Consider the following 15,573-nt stretch of genomic DNA (forward strand, 5'->3'; position numbering starts at 1 on the left):
TGCAACATTAAAGGCTTGACTTCAGGTTATACCATGAGTTTGGCTTTGCTCTTAAAAGTGAATAACTCCATGCACATGTCTCCTTAATCTTCATACGAAATATTGAGATGGAAGACTCTTATTGCCTTAATGAAAACAAACCAAACACAGAAATATAACCAGAATGCATATTATTTGATGGCAGCCATGACAGACGGACTTTCAACATCAAAACAGTTTCCTGTAGGCCAGCCGGCTGGACGGACACCACTATTGACTGCACATTTACATTTGTGATTGACTATCGGTAGCTTTAAGAGATGGATTGCGATGCTGTAGGCTGTGAAAACAGATGCTTTTAACTGGATCTTCTTGGCTGAATTATCTGTAAGTGTAGACAGCTAAGCTAACTGGTTTGAGCTAGCTAGCGTTAGCTTACAGTAAATAGCTGGGTTAATGGAGAAATGCCTTAAGTGCTGAACGTGAGACGACAGGATGTATGATTGCCGTGCATAATGTTACCACTGATGAAAGCAGTAAGTTTAGAAGCGAACTTCTAGTCATTTACATAAATAACTTTTTGGGAACAAAAGTTGTTCCCTCCTTTCGGTGAGTTTCCGAAATTTGGTTGTTAGAACAAGAGTGACAGTAAGAGCTGAATTGTTATGTATCAAAACAGAAATTCCAATAGTGATCAGTTTTCAACAGCAAAACAACCATCAAAATGTCCATATAAACTTTGTCACAGACTGTAGTTAGACCCGAATGCAGACACAGACGAAGTAATAAAAGCGAACAGCTTCATTTTCAGGGCATAATGGGTGGTGATATGGCGCAGCGGAGGGTAAGAGGGCGAGGGTGGGTGACTGGACGGAGAAGGGCAAGGGCGGGAGAGGGGTGAGAGCGTGGCAGGGAGTTGAACGCGCTGGCGAGGAACTTGAGAGGATGATCCACTGTGGGCACAGGAAGACAAGGTAAGTACAGGCAAGCAATAAAACACGAGGAATAAACTCAGAACTCACAATTACTGAGCGGCCAAGAACAACTAACTACCACTGTGGTTGCAATAACAATCTGGCGATGAGTGGGTGGAAAGCCGGGGTAGATATGCTGTTGAGTTGATGAGAAGATGGAAGGCAGCTGGGTAGACTGGACAGGTGAGGTGAATGAGTAGACAGACGGAGGAAAACAGGAGGCACGGCCAGGCCGTGACAAAATTCTCAAACAAGCTGTATATTTGGTGAAATTATGGTGAAAATATGGCATACAGATGGACAGTGAAGAAATGGATTATGGTGTGGAGTGAATCAAACATATATCAAATCTTTTTTAAGGTAAACTGGATTCAGCTCTGGGCAAGCATTTGACGACTCCTGACTCCTCCTCATGGGGGGCACAGACGACTAGAAGAGGGCGTTGGCAGGCAATGCGAAGACCACAATGCAACAGAATACAGTTTAAAAAAAGGAGCTGACAGAGGATAACAGGCTGAGAAGCCACAAACCGACACTATCCAGTGTTAGAAAGTGCAAATGTCGTATTCCAACAAGCAGCTAAGGATGTGCATCAACCACATAGGGCTGGACCGGAATATTTTATTCCGTTATTAAGCATTCATTGCACAACATGGGACGAATGGTCTATAATCTAACGATAAATATTACAAATTCAAAGACGGGTTTTCCTACTAAACATAGTGTTTGGAGTCAAAACCAAGAGCCAATCAACTCTTTGATCCGGCGACATGATTCCCATCATGCCCGAGGTTCTAAAACCTATGGCCGCTCCTTTCTCGTGAGGTTATCGTTGCCTACGTGTTCATGGCAACTCAGATCAGGCAGCAACCTCGGGTTCTGAAAAGTGAAGCCAATGTCCGTTTAATCTGCGACTCCTCGGGTTGTTGAAGAGAATTGTATGGAAGTCTATGAGAAAATGACTCTACTTCTCTCTTGATGTATTACCTCAGTAAACATTGTAAACATGAGTTTATGGTCTCAGTCTCTAGTTTCAAGTCTTCTTCAATACAGCATGATGTTCATTTAGTAAATGATGGTCCATTTAGAGTCAAACAGACCATAAAGCAGAGTATGCTTTCGGGCGGGGCTACCATATATGGCGTCTCTGCCACGGCCTGTCTAACCTGTGTAAACCTGTGTTCCGGACGGGCAGTCGGACGGTCCCTTGTGATCAGACCCCGGTGCCGTGGGTTGCACCGACACAATAACTGACTTTCAGAGACCCTATAAGAATAATCTATATAATTTGTCATCATACTTGTTTGTGTTTTCTGTGTCTTGACAAATACATCATGCACAATAACGTCGAAAGGCATCAGTAATCATTCAAACCAATACAACCCCTTCATGACACAATTTGTGCCGTGAATTACTTTCTATGCAAAATCACAGGGCAACATTTCCAAATACGCAGGAAATGTTAAAGGTTAAATTTAAATATGGCACTCTGCGTTACAAACAGAGAGAGTGCACCTGCTTAAATTTGTCAGACACACACACAAGCAGCAGGCCGACCACAAGATGTGGAACTCAGCTGGAATGAGGCCCGTGAGGGGGAGCAGGAAAGGTGGGTGAGGAAGCGGTGACAGTGCTCATCTACGCACTCCCACACAGAACTCAGATGTGGGTATGAAAGAGAGATGCGTGACACGGTTTCATTTTGGCATACCCAACTTTCTTGCATAATATGTAGCTATGGACCATATGAAACAAGTTTTTTAGTAATAACAGAGCACACATTACAGATGTATTTATTAGCAGCTTCAGTGTCCATCAATAAACTAACTACCCACTTACACACGACTTGGTCCGCATAATGTGTTTCTCTACAAAAAGGAAGCGAAAGTTGACGTTGTACTACATTAATGACCACAACAAATGTTGCAGAAAAAAGCTTATTTGGGCCAGTGAGGACATTCCCTCCCCCTTACACTGATTCAAGCAGAATTCATTTTTACATTACTTTATGACACGACTGTATCACAGACGCATGTTAACAAGAAAAGCAATACGATATCATGTAAAAACAGAAATATAACAGATATAGAAGAATAAATCATACAGTGTTATCAACCAAACATCATCGTTATTAACACTTTTTTTGGTTTGTTTGTTATTTTTAGCAAATTTGATGTTGCATTTTAATGTTTATCCACTGCATATGAACATGCCACAATATCTCAAGTGAAAGACTTGTAATTTCCACAGACAAAGGGACTAAAATAGGCCTTAAAGTAGGTCTTCTCTGTGACACTGGTTGTGTATCTCCTGTAAAGCTGAGCTGTGGTTTCTCTCGGGTGTTGTGCTGCTGTTCTCAGCTGTCATTTTGGAGGAGGCGGCGGAAGTATACAGATAGTCCTTGAACAGGCTCAGCACCCGCTTCTTGTAGGTCTTAATGGCAAAGAAGTAGATGACTGGGTCCAAGCAGCAGTTGAAGTTCATGAGCGAAACTGTGATCTGAAAGGGAGAGGGTATATCATAAGGAGTAAAAATTGACGGGGACTCGTTCGACAATCAATGGAAGGAGCACCGGTACTACCTGTAAGGACACCTTAAAGGCCCTCAGTTCCTCGCACGTTGCCTGGTGGTGTATCTTTCTGGCCATAAACTGCATGACGTTGAGGTGGTAAGGGCTGAAGCACGCGATAAAAGTGAGGAGGATGAGGAGAATGATGGTGTTGACCCTGTGATTCCTCCTTGATCGACCGGTCATGGAGTTCTGCTTGGCCGCGGCTCGCAGCTTCAGGTTGATCTTGGCGTAGCAGCCGGCGATGACGGCGAGCGGACAGCAGAAGGAGATGACGCAGGCCAGGAGCAGGAGATAAGGCGTGAAGCGGGAGCCCTCAAAGTTGAAGTACTCCATGCAGGTTCGCCTCCCCTGGTGCTCGCGCAGCATGCTGCGGAACAGCAGGGGGGCCACCTGCAGGGAGACCACAGCCCAGACCACGCAGGAGACCCTGCGAACCACCCTCACGCTTCGCAAACACTGCAGCTGGTGTGGATGCACCATGGCCAGGTATCGATCCAGACTGATGCAGGTCATGAAGCCAATACCTGGTGGAAATATGATGGATACACAATGTCGTTTCTGCTTAACGCATGCAGAGCAGGATGGCAAAACAAATACATAATTCCACAGATAATAACCAAAAGTAGAGATCATGAATGTTAACCAAATGGGCTGCGCATCCATGACTTTATAGAAGGTGTTTCCACCATACTGGTCCCATTTTAATAATTGAAATGGTCAACAAACTTTTTACACTTCATATACTTGGAAGTGTATGAAGGTTGGATGCAAATTTTGAATGAACTCTATACTGTATCCTATTTTTTTCTCCTATGTAAATGCTTATGTCTCTCTCACATGAAGTTAAACGTGGAAAAATAAAGTCTGAACGTGGAGATGTGGTAGCATATGTTTAGAAAGTGTAAAAACACACTCGTGGAGCCTTATTGGCAACAGAACCAATATTACCTGCATATGTATTTGCAAAGAAGAGGAGCGTTGTCAGTCTGCAGAGGAGGTCACCAAAGGGCCAGTCAAAGTGGCGGATGTAGTAAATAATTCGTCCAGGCAGCGCCAGTGTGAACAGGGCGTCGGACAGTGCGAGGTTGACCAGATAGACGGAAGTGGAGTTGAACTTCTGCTTCCTCTGGCAGATCACGTAGAGGACCAAGCTGTTGCCACAAGCACTGATAATGAAAACCACAGAGTAGAAAATTGGGAAGAGCACCACGGCAGACCTCTGGTAGACAAACACGTCGCAGCTGCTCTGGTTTGGAGGGTTTTCGGCTGAGTCCGGGGTGATATTTTCAAATGCCATCTCACCTGTCATTTTGAGAAAAGTGTGAAAATCATAAATCAAAAAGCAGAAGACGAGTGCATAAGCAAAGGAACAATAAACGAAGGAAAACTGAGCTATACAGTAGATAAAGATAATACATACGTATAGTACTTACAACAAGAGATACGGTTCCCCAGCTGATTTACTGTTTACACTCCTGAGTCTGCTGGTTGTGGTTGTGAATTGAGCTGTGTTACTTGAAATGCCTCTGAAAAGGTTGGAAGCAGTGTTCAAATCCCACCTCTCCTTTTTGACATCATATGTCTGTCTTACTGAAACCCCAGTAGTTTGTAGAGCTCTATTCTATGCACTGTGCGTGGCAGACTGTTTTAGAGCTTTACATTGACAATCTTGAAACAAATGTGATCTATAGTCCCCTCAATTTTAATAGCATGATAACTAAATGAAGATAGAACATTTTGTGATTTTAACTAAAATGTCACTCTCTCTCTCTCTCTCTCTCTCTCTCTCTCTCTCTCTCTCTCTCTCTCTCTCTCTCTCTCTCTCTCTCTCTCTCTCTCTCTCTCTCAATTCAATTCAATGTGCTTTGTTGACATGACATTTTCAGAAATGTTGCCAAAGCATCAATATACAAAAGTACACAATAATATTGATATGAATATTAATTCTAAAATGTATATCTCAGTCACCTGTTAAGGACATTTGATGAGTTGCACAAAACTCTTTCAAAGCTCCTCCACAAATAAGGATTGGTGCATCTGCATGTATAAAGGTATACATTATGAAGGCAAATCACTGTCAAAATCCGAGAGCGCAAATGAGATCCATGAATTCTGCTCGCGCGAGACGAAATTTTGCTCGCGGAGTGTTGTAAAAGCGCTCGTCAAAGTGAAATACGTGCGCGGCTGTTTGATTTTTCGCGCACGCATGGATCTCATTTGCGCTCTCGGATTTTGACAGTGATTTGCCTTCATAATACATGTATGACAGAGACATTTCTACCGTATCGTACTGTTCCGTCTTGGCCAACATGTTCTCACTCCCAACTCGTCAAATACCAACGCTTGGTCAGTGGCCCTACGCCTCAAACTATGACACTCTCAGTTCCATTCGCGCATCAGCGTTGTATGTGTCAGCTTCCGCTCATTACAGCGTCTTGCCAAAATAAACTTCCAACGTAGGTTTACTTAGATTTTAGGTGTATTTGTTTAGGTTTAGGCAATAAAACTCCTTGTGTACACTCAGCAAAATATTGTGGTTTGATTTAAAATAAGTAGCCTACATTTGTAAAGCGAAATAAGTAGTTACGTTAGTTAAAGAAGCAGAAAAAGGACATTTAGAGCATTCAATTATATAGCAGCAAACAACTATTATCTGTAAAGATATGGTGGAGTAATGTTTAACTGAGAAGAGAATGAAGTCTCTCTGTGTGTGCTGTTGTCAGACTTTCTCCTTGCTTTGTTGACATAGCCGGGCTGGCCGTGTGTACTTTAAGTGCATGTTTGTGCATGTGAGCGTGCCCCTCTGGCTAGCTCATGGCCGCCGCTCTGCACTGCGCTCGTACGGTGTTCACAGCTTATAACGTCGTCCCGACAGACAGGGTCGTCGTGAAGACGTGGTGCCCACCCTGTGGTTCTCAGGTAAACGCTGTTAGCTCTGCCTTCCGTTGTTTGCACTGTTAGCGCTGTTGGCACCAATGAGTTGCGAGCCACTGAGAAGCATTTGAAATGCTCCCATCTTGCACTATTAAGTAGGCCTACGCTACGCAGGTTACGTTTTGCGTGACTTAGGTGTACAACACTAACCGTAAGTCTAAAGGAAAGTATCACCTCTAAATATTGACGGTTAACCTTTTGGGTACCCACTTTTTGTCCCAAATAGAAGGTGAGTCCCCACTATGGGACTAAGAGCACAGACCTCACATTCCCACAATGTGGTTAAAACAAGAGTGATACAGAGTGCTTTCAGTGTGTGTTAGAGAGAGAGAGAGCGATAAAGTAAGCGAGTACTGGTTGCGTTAATGCATGCATGAATTATCCATTTCAGTTTGGTCGCTTTGGTCTCGCTGGAGTTCAATGAAAGAGTGCACGTATTTGCACTACCGCTTGCAGTGGGTGCAGCGTATTTTGAGAAAGGTTAGATGAAGTGATTAAGTGTGAGGTTTTATGATACCTTCCTGCCTCTGAGGTTTCTCAAGTTTGAACTCAACGTAGCTGAGGTGAAGGCATGCAGGCCTGAGGTGGAGCTGTTGGAAGATATAGAAGGAAGCGGAAGTGTTGCTGGTGCTTGTAAAACAATAACACAACCAAAACAAACCTGTGATGTGTGAATGAATCACCAACAGTTTGAAGAATTTCACCTCTACATACAGCTCAACCACCAACCCGCTAAAATAATTTAAAACGTGAACAATCCCAACTGAAAAAAACGAACTCGTTAAATTCTGAGAATAGTTATGATGTTTATAAAGCTGTGGCAAAGTAAGCTGCAGCAGCATCACTTCAGCAAACAAAACCTTCTCAGTTTGCAAATTCTCACTCATCATCCTTCATCAAATGTATCTCAGTGATAGCCTTTAATAGACATAGAAAGCTAGCATCTTATAAAAGATCATTTGTGGAGCACCTTGGTAGCCAAATGCTGAAAGTGCACACCATATTAAGGCACGGTCCGGGGGTTTGATACTGGCCTTTGGACGTTTGTTGCATGTCACACCCCTCTCTCTCTGTCCCTGTTTTCAGTTTGTCTCTGTACTGTTATCTGTCGAATAAAGGTGAAAAAAAGAAAGAGCCCTTGTAAGAGTTCACATTGCCACGACCTTTCAAAGAACATAAGAGCCAAAAATAATCACCATTATTATCACTTAAACCCTCAATCAAAATACAAATGTGATGCGACATGAGGTCCAACGGTGTGCTAAATCATATCAAATTATTGTAAGACTAATGGTACAGTACAGTGGCCAAGCTAACAATAGCAGTACAGTAGTAGTAGTAGTACACTGGCTACAGTATCTCATCTCGCTCGCCCACCAAAGCTCTCCAGGTTGGTGTAATTGAAATGGATGGCTGCTGGAAAGGCAAAAGGTCAATACAGCTCAGTTCGGTCACAATAAGAACTTCATGTCACCTGCAGGTTAGGAGCCTGCTGCACTTCAGGCATGCATTTCATGCTCCATTAATTCTGTGCGCAGAGTTAAACATCTCGTGTGCTGGAAAAAGGGAAAGACACGTCGTTTGTTGAGCGCTCGCTAGGTGTCCTGGGGGGGGGGGGTGGGTTCTCAGTGTTAAATACAGCGGGAGGACGTGGAAAGAAGGAGATGATCACTTCTGCTCATGCATGCCCTTTGAGTTTTCACGAGTCAAAACAAGCAATGTAATTAAGAGCTGCATCAATGACTTTTACCTCTCTATTCATCGCAAACATGTGCAAACCTGCTCCTGTTGACGGTGTTAAAGTTAATCCGAAAGCTTGAAATCACAACGGTGCCTCTCTTTTTGGATCAACTCTGCACCTGAATATAATCTAGTCAAAATGACTGCTTAGAAAATGTCGCTTTTTGATTTACAGTATTCTACTCCATAGATCACACCAGCACTGTGGAAATGGTGCACATGGTGTGTATAGCAGTTCTCTGGGTTGATGGGTGTGTGACATGAAAGGTCTTAGGAAATTGAAAGTGACGACCCAGCATGGAACATGCACGGAAGTCACTTCTCAGAAATGTGACCTTTTTCTGGTTGTTAAGTCAGGGGTGGGCTCCAAAAAAAGGGGGGGGACAAACTGATTTAAAGAGAATTATACAATAGTCAATGGTTGCGACTGCAGCCCCATAAAAGAACACCCCAGAAGGCATATCGTTTTAAAGGCACCCCTCGTGGGGCGGGGGGGGACCAGCGGTGTGTTGGTGAGGCAAACTGGGAATGACTTCTGGTGTCCTCGACGCGTGCGGAACAGCCAGCGTGGTTCCACAAACGATGCCTAACCAAATTTAGGATGTTTTTCGCTGCCAAAATGAATTGTGTGTGACACTTTCCCCCCCCCGCGTCGAAGTTCTAGTCTGCTTTATCGGACCAACTTCGCCGTGCTGCTGTCGACCCAGTCAGCAGCCGAACAAAAGCAGCGCTCTGATGGACAATCGCTGTTAGGTAATGGTGATTTCTTTACACGTAGACATGCAGTGTATGTGTGAGTTCAGTTGCAATGCAGGCTGCTATAAATGTTGACTGCTATTATCGCATAAAGCCACTAGAGGGGGTGCAATCACTACGAATCACAAACAGAAAATAATGCAGCCCCATTCAAATTAAAGGACGAAATTAATTTGAGCAAAATGTTTCGGTTTTAAAAAAAATGTTTTAGTTTGTTTTACTCTCGTTATTTAATATTTCCATTTTACAAAGTCAGTGTGGTGGTGTTGAAATTGCGTGCTTGTGTGCGTTTATGCATCTGTGTGTGTGTGTGTGTGTGTGTGTGTGTGTGTGTGTGTGTGTGTGTGTGCGTGTGTGTGCCTAAGTAGACTGCTGGACATACCGCAGGGGGACTCCTGCGTTGTCAGGGGGCCTCATGTGGCTCGTGTCCGTTCTCATCATCACCGCCCCCCCCCCCCCCCCCCTCCACCCCGCCTGCATCAGCCACCGCCTGCCCCGCTCAGAATCCATGTCCCCTGCTCCACACTCTCTCCCCGTTCACACTTTGCGTCCCAGCTTGTCACCGTCGACAACTGACGAGCTCTTGTGTGGTTTTCAAGCAAAACACTATTTAGACCCTTCGCTTCACAGAGACAAGTCGCTCGGCTTGCCTTACCTAAAAATAAATGTAAATGAAGATACAAGTGCTCTCGTGCTGACTGAGGCTGTGCGTGTGAAGGGCCCGACATTTCACGCTGTCACAGGTGTGCATGGACAGCGTTTTAAAGCCACAGTCCACAGTCCCTTTCGTTCATGGCGAGCCTCTCCTAATCTAACATGTCACGGTGTTGACACTAGTGTGGCTGGTTGTGCTAAAAACACACGCCGGCTCATCGTGCCTGGTGTCCGTTTGAACTGCTCGTGACTTCACACTCATGAACAAGCCGCGATCTCCACCTTGCTCCCACATTTAGGAAAAGCCTTGCGTTACATAAACTCACATACACATACACAACTCACTACAACTGCAGACGGGTGAGCTCTGATTGGTTGCCACATGTCAAGGAATCGTTGATTGTTATAACCTGAAAAAGTTGAAGTGGTCTGATGGTTGTTTTTGCTCAGAAGTTGTTCCCGGGTTTTAGGCCACAGAAAAAGCTTTGTTGGAGCTTCAGACAAAACCCCCCGATGCAGCACAGTGAAATAGACATCAAGATGTGAAGGCCCAATTCTGAACAGAAAGCATTGAAGGCAACACCACTGCTGGGAACCAAAACATGGTACTGTCATTTAATCATGTTGTACAGCAGTAGCTTTAAAGTACATTGAAACCAGAAAGAGTACGCAGAACTCACAAAGTTATTCCTTAAAGCCTTCAATCTTGTTTAAGTGTAAGTGCAGTGGCCATACAATTCACTTTGCTCCTGCTTCCTAAGGAATTACCAGTAATTTGCTAGTAATTCCTCTATGCTCTTCTGTTTTAGGTTAGTTGTTTGCTGAGCACAATTGATTCATTTATTAACTTCTGTAGAGCTAGTAGCTGGGAATATTTAGTGAGAAACAAAAATGTTGATATTTTTTGATAAACAATTAGAATCCCACATGCACAGTTCATTTACAAGACAAACATGCAAATGCGATGGTGTATTCTGAGCTGATGAATACTGAATAACGAACACAGCGCTGAAATTGAACACAAACCAGTCCACAGACACACACACGTGACTTCTTGTAGTTTGATTGACTTCATCTTAAACGGTTTCAGTCAATCGAGCAAACAAAAAGTGAGACATCAATGATCATCTGGACAATTAGCCCACTCCCCTCCATAGGTGAATCACAGGTCAGAGGTCAGCTACAGTGCCGCTCCCCTGGGGCTGGTAGGGATTTAGCGACTTGGTCAGCAGCACGCATACTGGATCTGAAACCTGAAGTGAGGAGGTCTCACATGACTGTCTTTCAATGCAATGCGGTTTTGTCTGTATACTTCTGCTAAAATTATTTGAGAAATGCAGCTGAGCAGCACCATCTTCAGGATCTGCAGCAAAACAGTCCCTCTAGTTCTGAGCGCTGACCTTTGACCTTCTCTGCTGGTGTTTTTTATTTTCTTATTTTTCATATTTCTCTTAAATTAATTTTTCTTTTCAGGTTTAACTGCACAGATACATATATGACCTGGGGTTCTTGCTTTTTTGCTCTCTCTCTGATATGATTTGGTGATGAAGAAATGTGTAAATCGTTTAAAAAAACGACACAGTACATGTTTTCAAATCTAATAAAACCTGAAATGCAAATGTACTGCAGCAAATGTGTGCACACGTCAAAACTTGTGTACATAAGGTCGAACAAACGCTGTCCCAACGACTGCTGCGTTTTCCTGTCGCTGTTCCCCTTCACTAACGTTACCCCAACATGTACATAGCGCACTTAAAACGAAGCCTGCATTCATCTGTGGCCACCGGCTGAAGACGAGGCCTTGTTCGGCGGCCGTGCCCCGGCAGGTTTTCAGGTCAGCTGAGACTATTTTGACATATTTTGGATGTCATCTCCGCTGTTGTATTATTGTTTTATTCACAGGGCATGGACTAATTATTTCAACAGCTCTCTTCATTCGGGCGCAGACTGACAGTTGCCGTCATTGGAGTGATCAGTCCGCTCCTCGGACTCGACCGAGGCTATTTGATGTATATTAACAATAATTGGTGCCACCGCCACAATGATGTTTGGTAAACCTTTGTGCTATTTTCCAGGAGGATGCCCACGAGGAATTTCTGAGTGGCTGCTCCGTCTACGCAGACGCCTTCAGAATCAGGACAGATGGGGAGGACTGCTGTCCTCTGCAGATCAGAGACACCACGACCTAATCATCATCACATGCGGGACATACGGTCATCCTCGTTGTCTCTTCCGATCAACAGTATCTACCGCATGTGTTCCAATTCCATTACTGTAACAGCTTCATCTGCTGGATCATATTGAGCGAGTCGAAGACAATGTGGCGTTTGTTATCATAAACAATTGTAGGGATACCTATATTGTTTGAGACAGAATTTACCCGTCATGTGATTGTGACATACTAACTAGAAAGTCACACTCATTTAAAAATGAGGTTTATGTGAGTCATGTAGAAGAAAATAAATGATGATCTTTTTTTTCTACAATGAATAATATGATTTGTTTGCAATCATAAGCAAACAAACACCAGTAAATACAAAATGTAAAAGTCTCAGCACCTTTTTGAATACATAAATGATGGCAGACAAGTCATTGTTATTTATTACAATTTTATATTTCAATAAAAATCGACGTTCTTTCATCAATCAAACTTTTTTACTGCATGCCAACTTCAGAATTCTTGTCATGCTGTCCTTTTTAAGTGGGCCGACTCGCAATGTGTGTGCGCTGTTGTTACATTTGATTCCGTGGTACAAGTACAAGTTATTTTGCTCTCCTCCTCGTAATCCTGGCAGCCGGGGCCGATTGCAGTGAGGTGGTGGAGTCTCCGGTTCCAGCATAGCGGTGACTCCAGCAGGTCTTGAGTGTGCCAGATCCTACAAGTGAATGAGAGGCAGATGTGTGGTGACAGCGCTACGCTCATTAGGCCGAATCAGTGTCACACTGTGACAACTGGCCAACTTGAGGCTTCTCTCGTCACTCAGAGCTTTACCACGTTCAGCCGAAACCATCAACTGCTCTGCATTCTCTCTTCTGCCCAAAAAACAACACCTTTTAGGATGAATCACTTTCTTAAATTCTGTCAATACACCGTCACCAATCAGCCATAACGTGTCTCTAAACCTTCAACCAACTTCTTCTCCACACCCCACCTCTGATCCCAGTGGTGTCCCCTGCCTCTGACCACTGGTCAACCGCTTCTCCGTAATCCCAGCTGTGTGGTCAGCTCCGGGCCCCTCGGGGGCCTCCGTCCCTGGGCTGAAGTTGTGATATCTATTTCAGTCCGCTAGAGACCAAGACAGCCGCCGCCGTGGCTCCAGAGAATTCCCTGTCTGGCGATTACCGATGGTTGCGCTCCGCTCATATGCTTCAGCATCTCCTGTGTCCAAACTGCTTATCATCTGACGGGTCGCTCTGAGCCATTAAGGCCAGTTCGCAATTATAGATGTGTGGCTGCTGGACACAGAAACAGATGTGCTTTGATCTATTTAAGGTAGGGTGGATTTGGAGGGGGCGTTCATCACAGCTTACTAGCATGCGTGGGTCAGCTCACGCACCTCTGACATCCCTTGTCTTTCAGTTCACTTGACATGCACTTGTGTTTTTCAATCAGCAAAAAGTTAAGTGATGAATGGGCACTGAGAGAGAACGGCATAGCAGCTGCTATGTGTGTGTGTGTGTGTATGGGTGTCAGCACACATAATTAAGCACGTGTGAATGTACTGCGTGCGCGTTTATGCCTTCAATCTGCATCTGCCAACCGCAACCGAGCATGTGTGGAGGTGAGAGCTTACTGAATGGAAATTTCGGACGACCCTGTTGCACTGAATGAAAAAGCAAACCAATTGGAGCCCCAGCTGTTCAAGCACCCACATCCACCAAGGGGCAAAATAGTTAGTGTTGCGGTACATTTTTAACGCCTTGTCTCCTTTTTTCCCCCTCACCCCTCAGCTTGAAGTGCTTTGGGTGGTGAAAAATGGAAAACAAATGTTCTGTTGACAGCTTTCTTATGCCCAGGGTGTGTGCGTATTTATATCATAAAGGTGCCAACACATCCTGGTTTTACAGGCTGACCATCGCTAAGGGGAGAAGAGAGGGGGACAAAGCTGATCAATGATGAATAGGCCTCGATAAGCCTGTGTGTAAGCCTTAGCTTACAACTAAGTCTGCTGTGGTGTGAAATTTGTATTCATTTGAAAATAATGTAGCTTTATAATCAGAGTAGGACATCTACAAGTGAAACGTGCTGATTGCACGTTGGGTCCTGGTGTAAATACAGTACACTCTGGACCTGGACTGCGTTAAGATTGAGGCTGAATGTCTCCCGTGCCGCTCGGAGCGAATAACGTGGACTCGGCCCCGGAGTTTGAAGCAGAGCATGCCTCGGTGACATTCAGTCATTCTTCCTCCTCGTCACTTGTCTTATTGTCGCCACTTTGCTTGTATTAAAAATTCACGGGTCAGTCGTATGGCATTTAGTGGCTGTCTCCAGCGGGCCGCGCGCCCATGCTAACTAGTCAATTGTGACCACTTTTCACAGCGGCGGCAAACGCCTTGGGCGAACTGTGATTTCATAAATGTTTACGGTGTCAGTGGCGAGCCTGATGGGGGGAAATGGTAATAACTCTACTCTACCAAATATGAATAATGAATGAACTCATATCATTTCATAAATCAGACGGGATGTGCAACATATGGAAATAAGCAGGCATCCTTGCCACTGGGTTCAGCTGTTAAACAAGAGCACCGTGTTTTTAAACCGCTTTCACCGCAGCGATGCTCTGTCCCGTATGTTGCAGCACTGTCTGCTGTAGCATCACAGAGGTTGCATTCTGAGTGCACAGAGGGAGTCCAACATTGACATTGTGCTGGAAGCAGGCCCTGTCCTGAGGTGAACCATGTGTACACAGCTTTAGGTCCTCTCTGATGTAGATGTTCCTCAGTCCGCCAGCGTCGTGTTGCGAGGGCCACCGACCCACTGTGCTTGCGCCGCATCGGTGCGATATACTCGGAACATTCATTCATAAAGGTTGCATCCAGCGAGCCACTGCCCGCACTGATCTTGAAAACAGTGTCGTTTTTGTTGCATCCCAAGCTTTCCCACAGCTCATATTTTAGCTGTTTTAGTCTTTTGAGACTTTAAGTAAACATGTTTATCGATTGTAGAATTATCCCCAGAATCACTGAAGTGCGCAAGCTCATTCCCTCAACACAATGACGGGTGCCCAAGAAGTTAATATTCCGAGGTCTGGCTGGTCCTGCTCATTAATTCAGTTAAATGAAGTGAGAGAGGGGGAATCAGGGTGAACCGAACAGGAAAAAAAGAGCCCTTAAAACCATTTCCTGCCATCTGGGTGCAGAAAAGTCGGAGGCTCTGTGTTTGTCCATCCTGCTTTTCTTCACGCCGCTTTTTAATCTCAATGTGGATGCGTGTTTGTCTTATTTCCAGTAGCGGCTGGTAAAAAAATTAAAAAAATAATAATAATCATAAATTATACAAATTGTCAATATTTGTGTTTTTGAACTATGGAATGTACCCAGTAATGTGTGTAAAATATGATATCTGCGCAAAATATATGCTTTTCCTGCTCGTCCTCTCCGCCTGTGTGCTCTCTGCTCGTGCTCTCTGTCTGTGTGCACGACACTCTGAGAACGCGCAGCTTGGGGGGCCTAATCGTTTTGGCCCAAAAGAGGCGGGTCTATGAAGCAGTTTAGCCAATTGCTGATTCAAGATATAAATGAGTGACATACAATTTAGCCAATCAGCGCCCTCAAATAGATTCAGCTTGGGGCCAGAACGATCTGGCCCCCTCGCTGCGCGTTCTCGTCAGGAGAAGTCTCTACAGGCGCCAGCGCCAGCGCGAGCACTCCTCCTCCAACCCCCGTTTGAGAGGAGAACTTTGGCGGAGATTCTGCAGCCAAAGAGCTGATATCAGATCAGCCTGACCTCACAATCAGATAGCA

General features: G+C 44.6%; 1 protein-coding gene across 1 annotated transcript; it reads right to left on the reverse strand.

The window, feature by feature from the left end:
• Window positions 1-3,224: 3,224 nt before the first annotated feature.
• Window positions 3,225-9,393, reverse strand: LOC306783058 (G-protein coupled receptor 183; the record flags this gene model as incomplete). Its single annotated transcript, XM_079276589.1, has 4 exons — window positions 3,225-3,452; window positions 3,535-4,049; window positions 4,474-4,832; window positions 9,338-9,393. The coding sequence occupies 4 exons, from the start codon at window positions 9,391-9,393 to the stop codon at window positions 3,225-3,227; spliced, it is 1,158 nt and encodes a 385-aa protein (XP_079132715.1).
• Window positions 9,394-15,573: the final 6,180 nt, after the last annotated feature.

Source organism: Melanostigma gelatinosum (genome assembly GCF_949748355.1).
Source record: "Melanostigma gelatinosum genome assembly, chromosome: 10".
Taxonomy (NCBI): Eukaryota; Metazoa; Chordata; class Actinopteri; order Perciformes; family Zoarcidae; genus Melanostigma; species Melanostigma gelatinosum.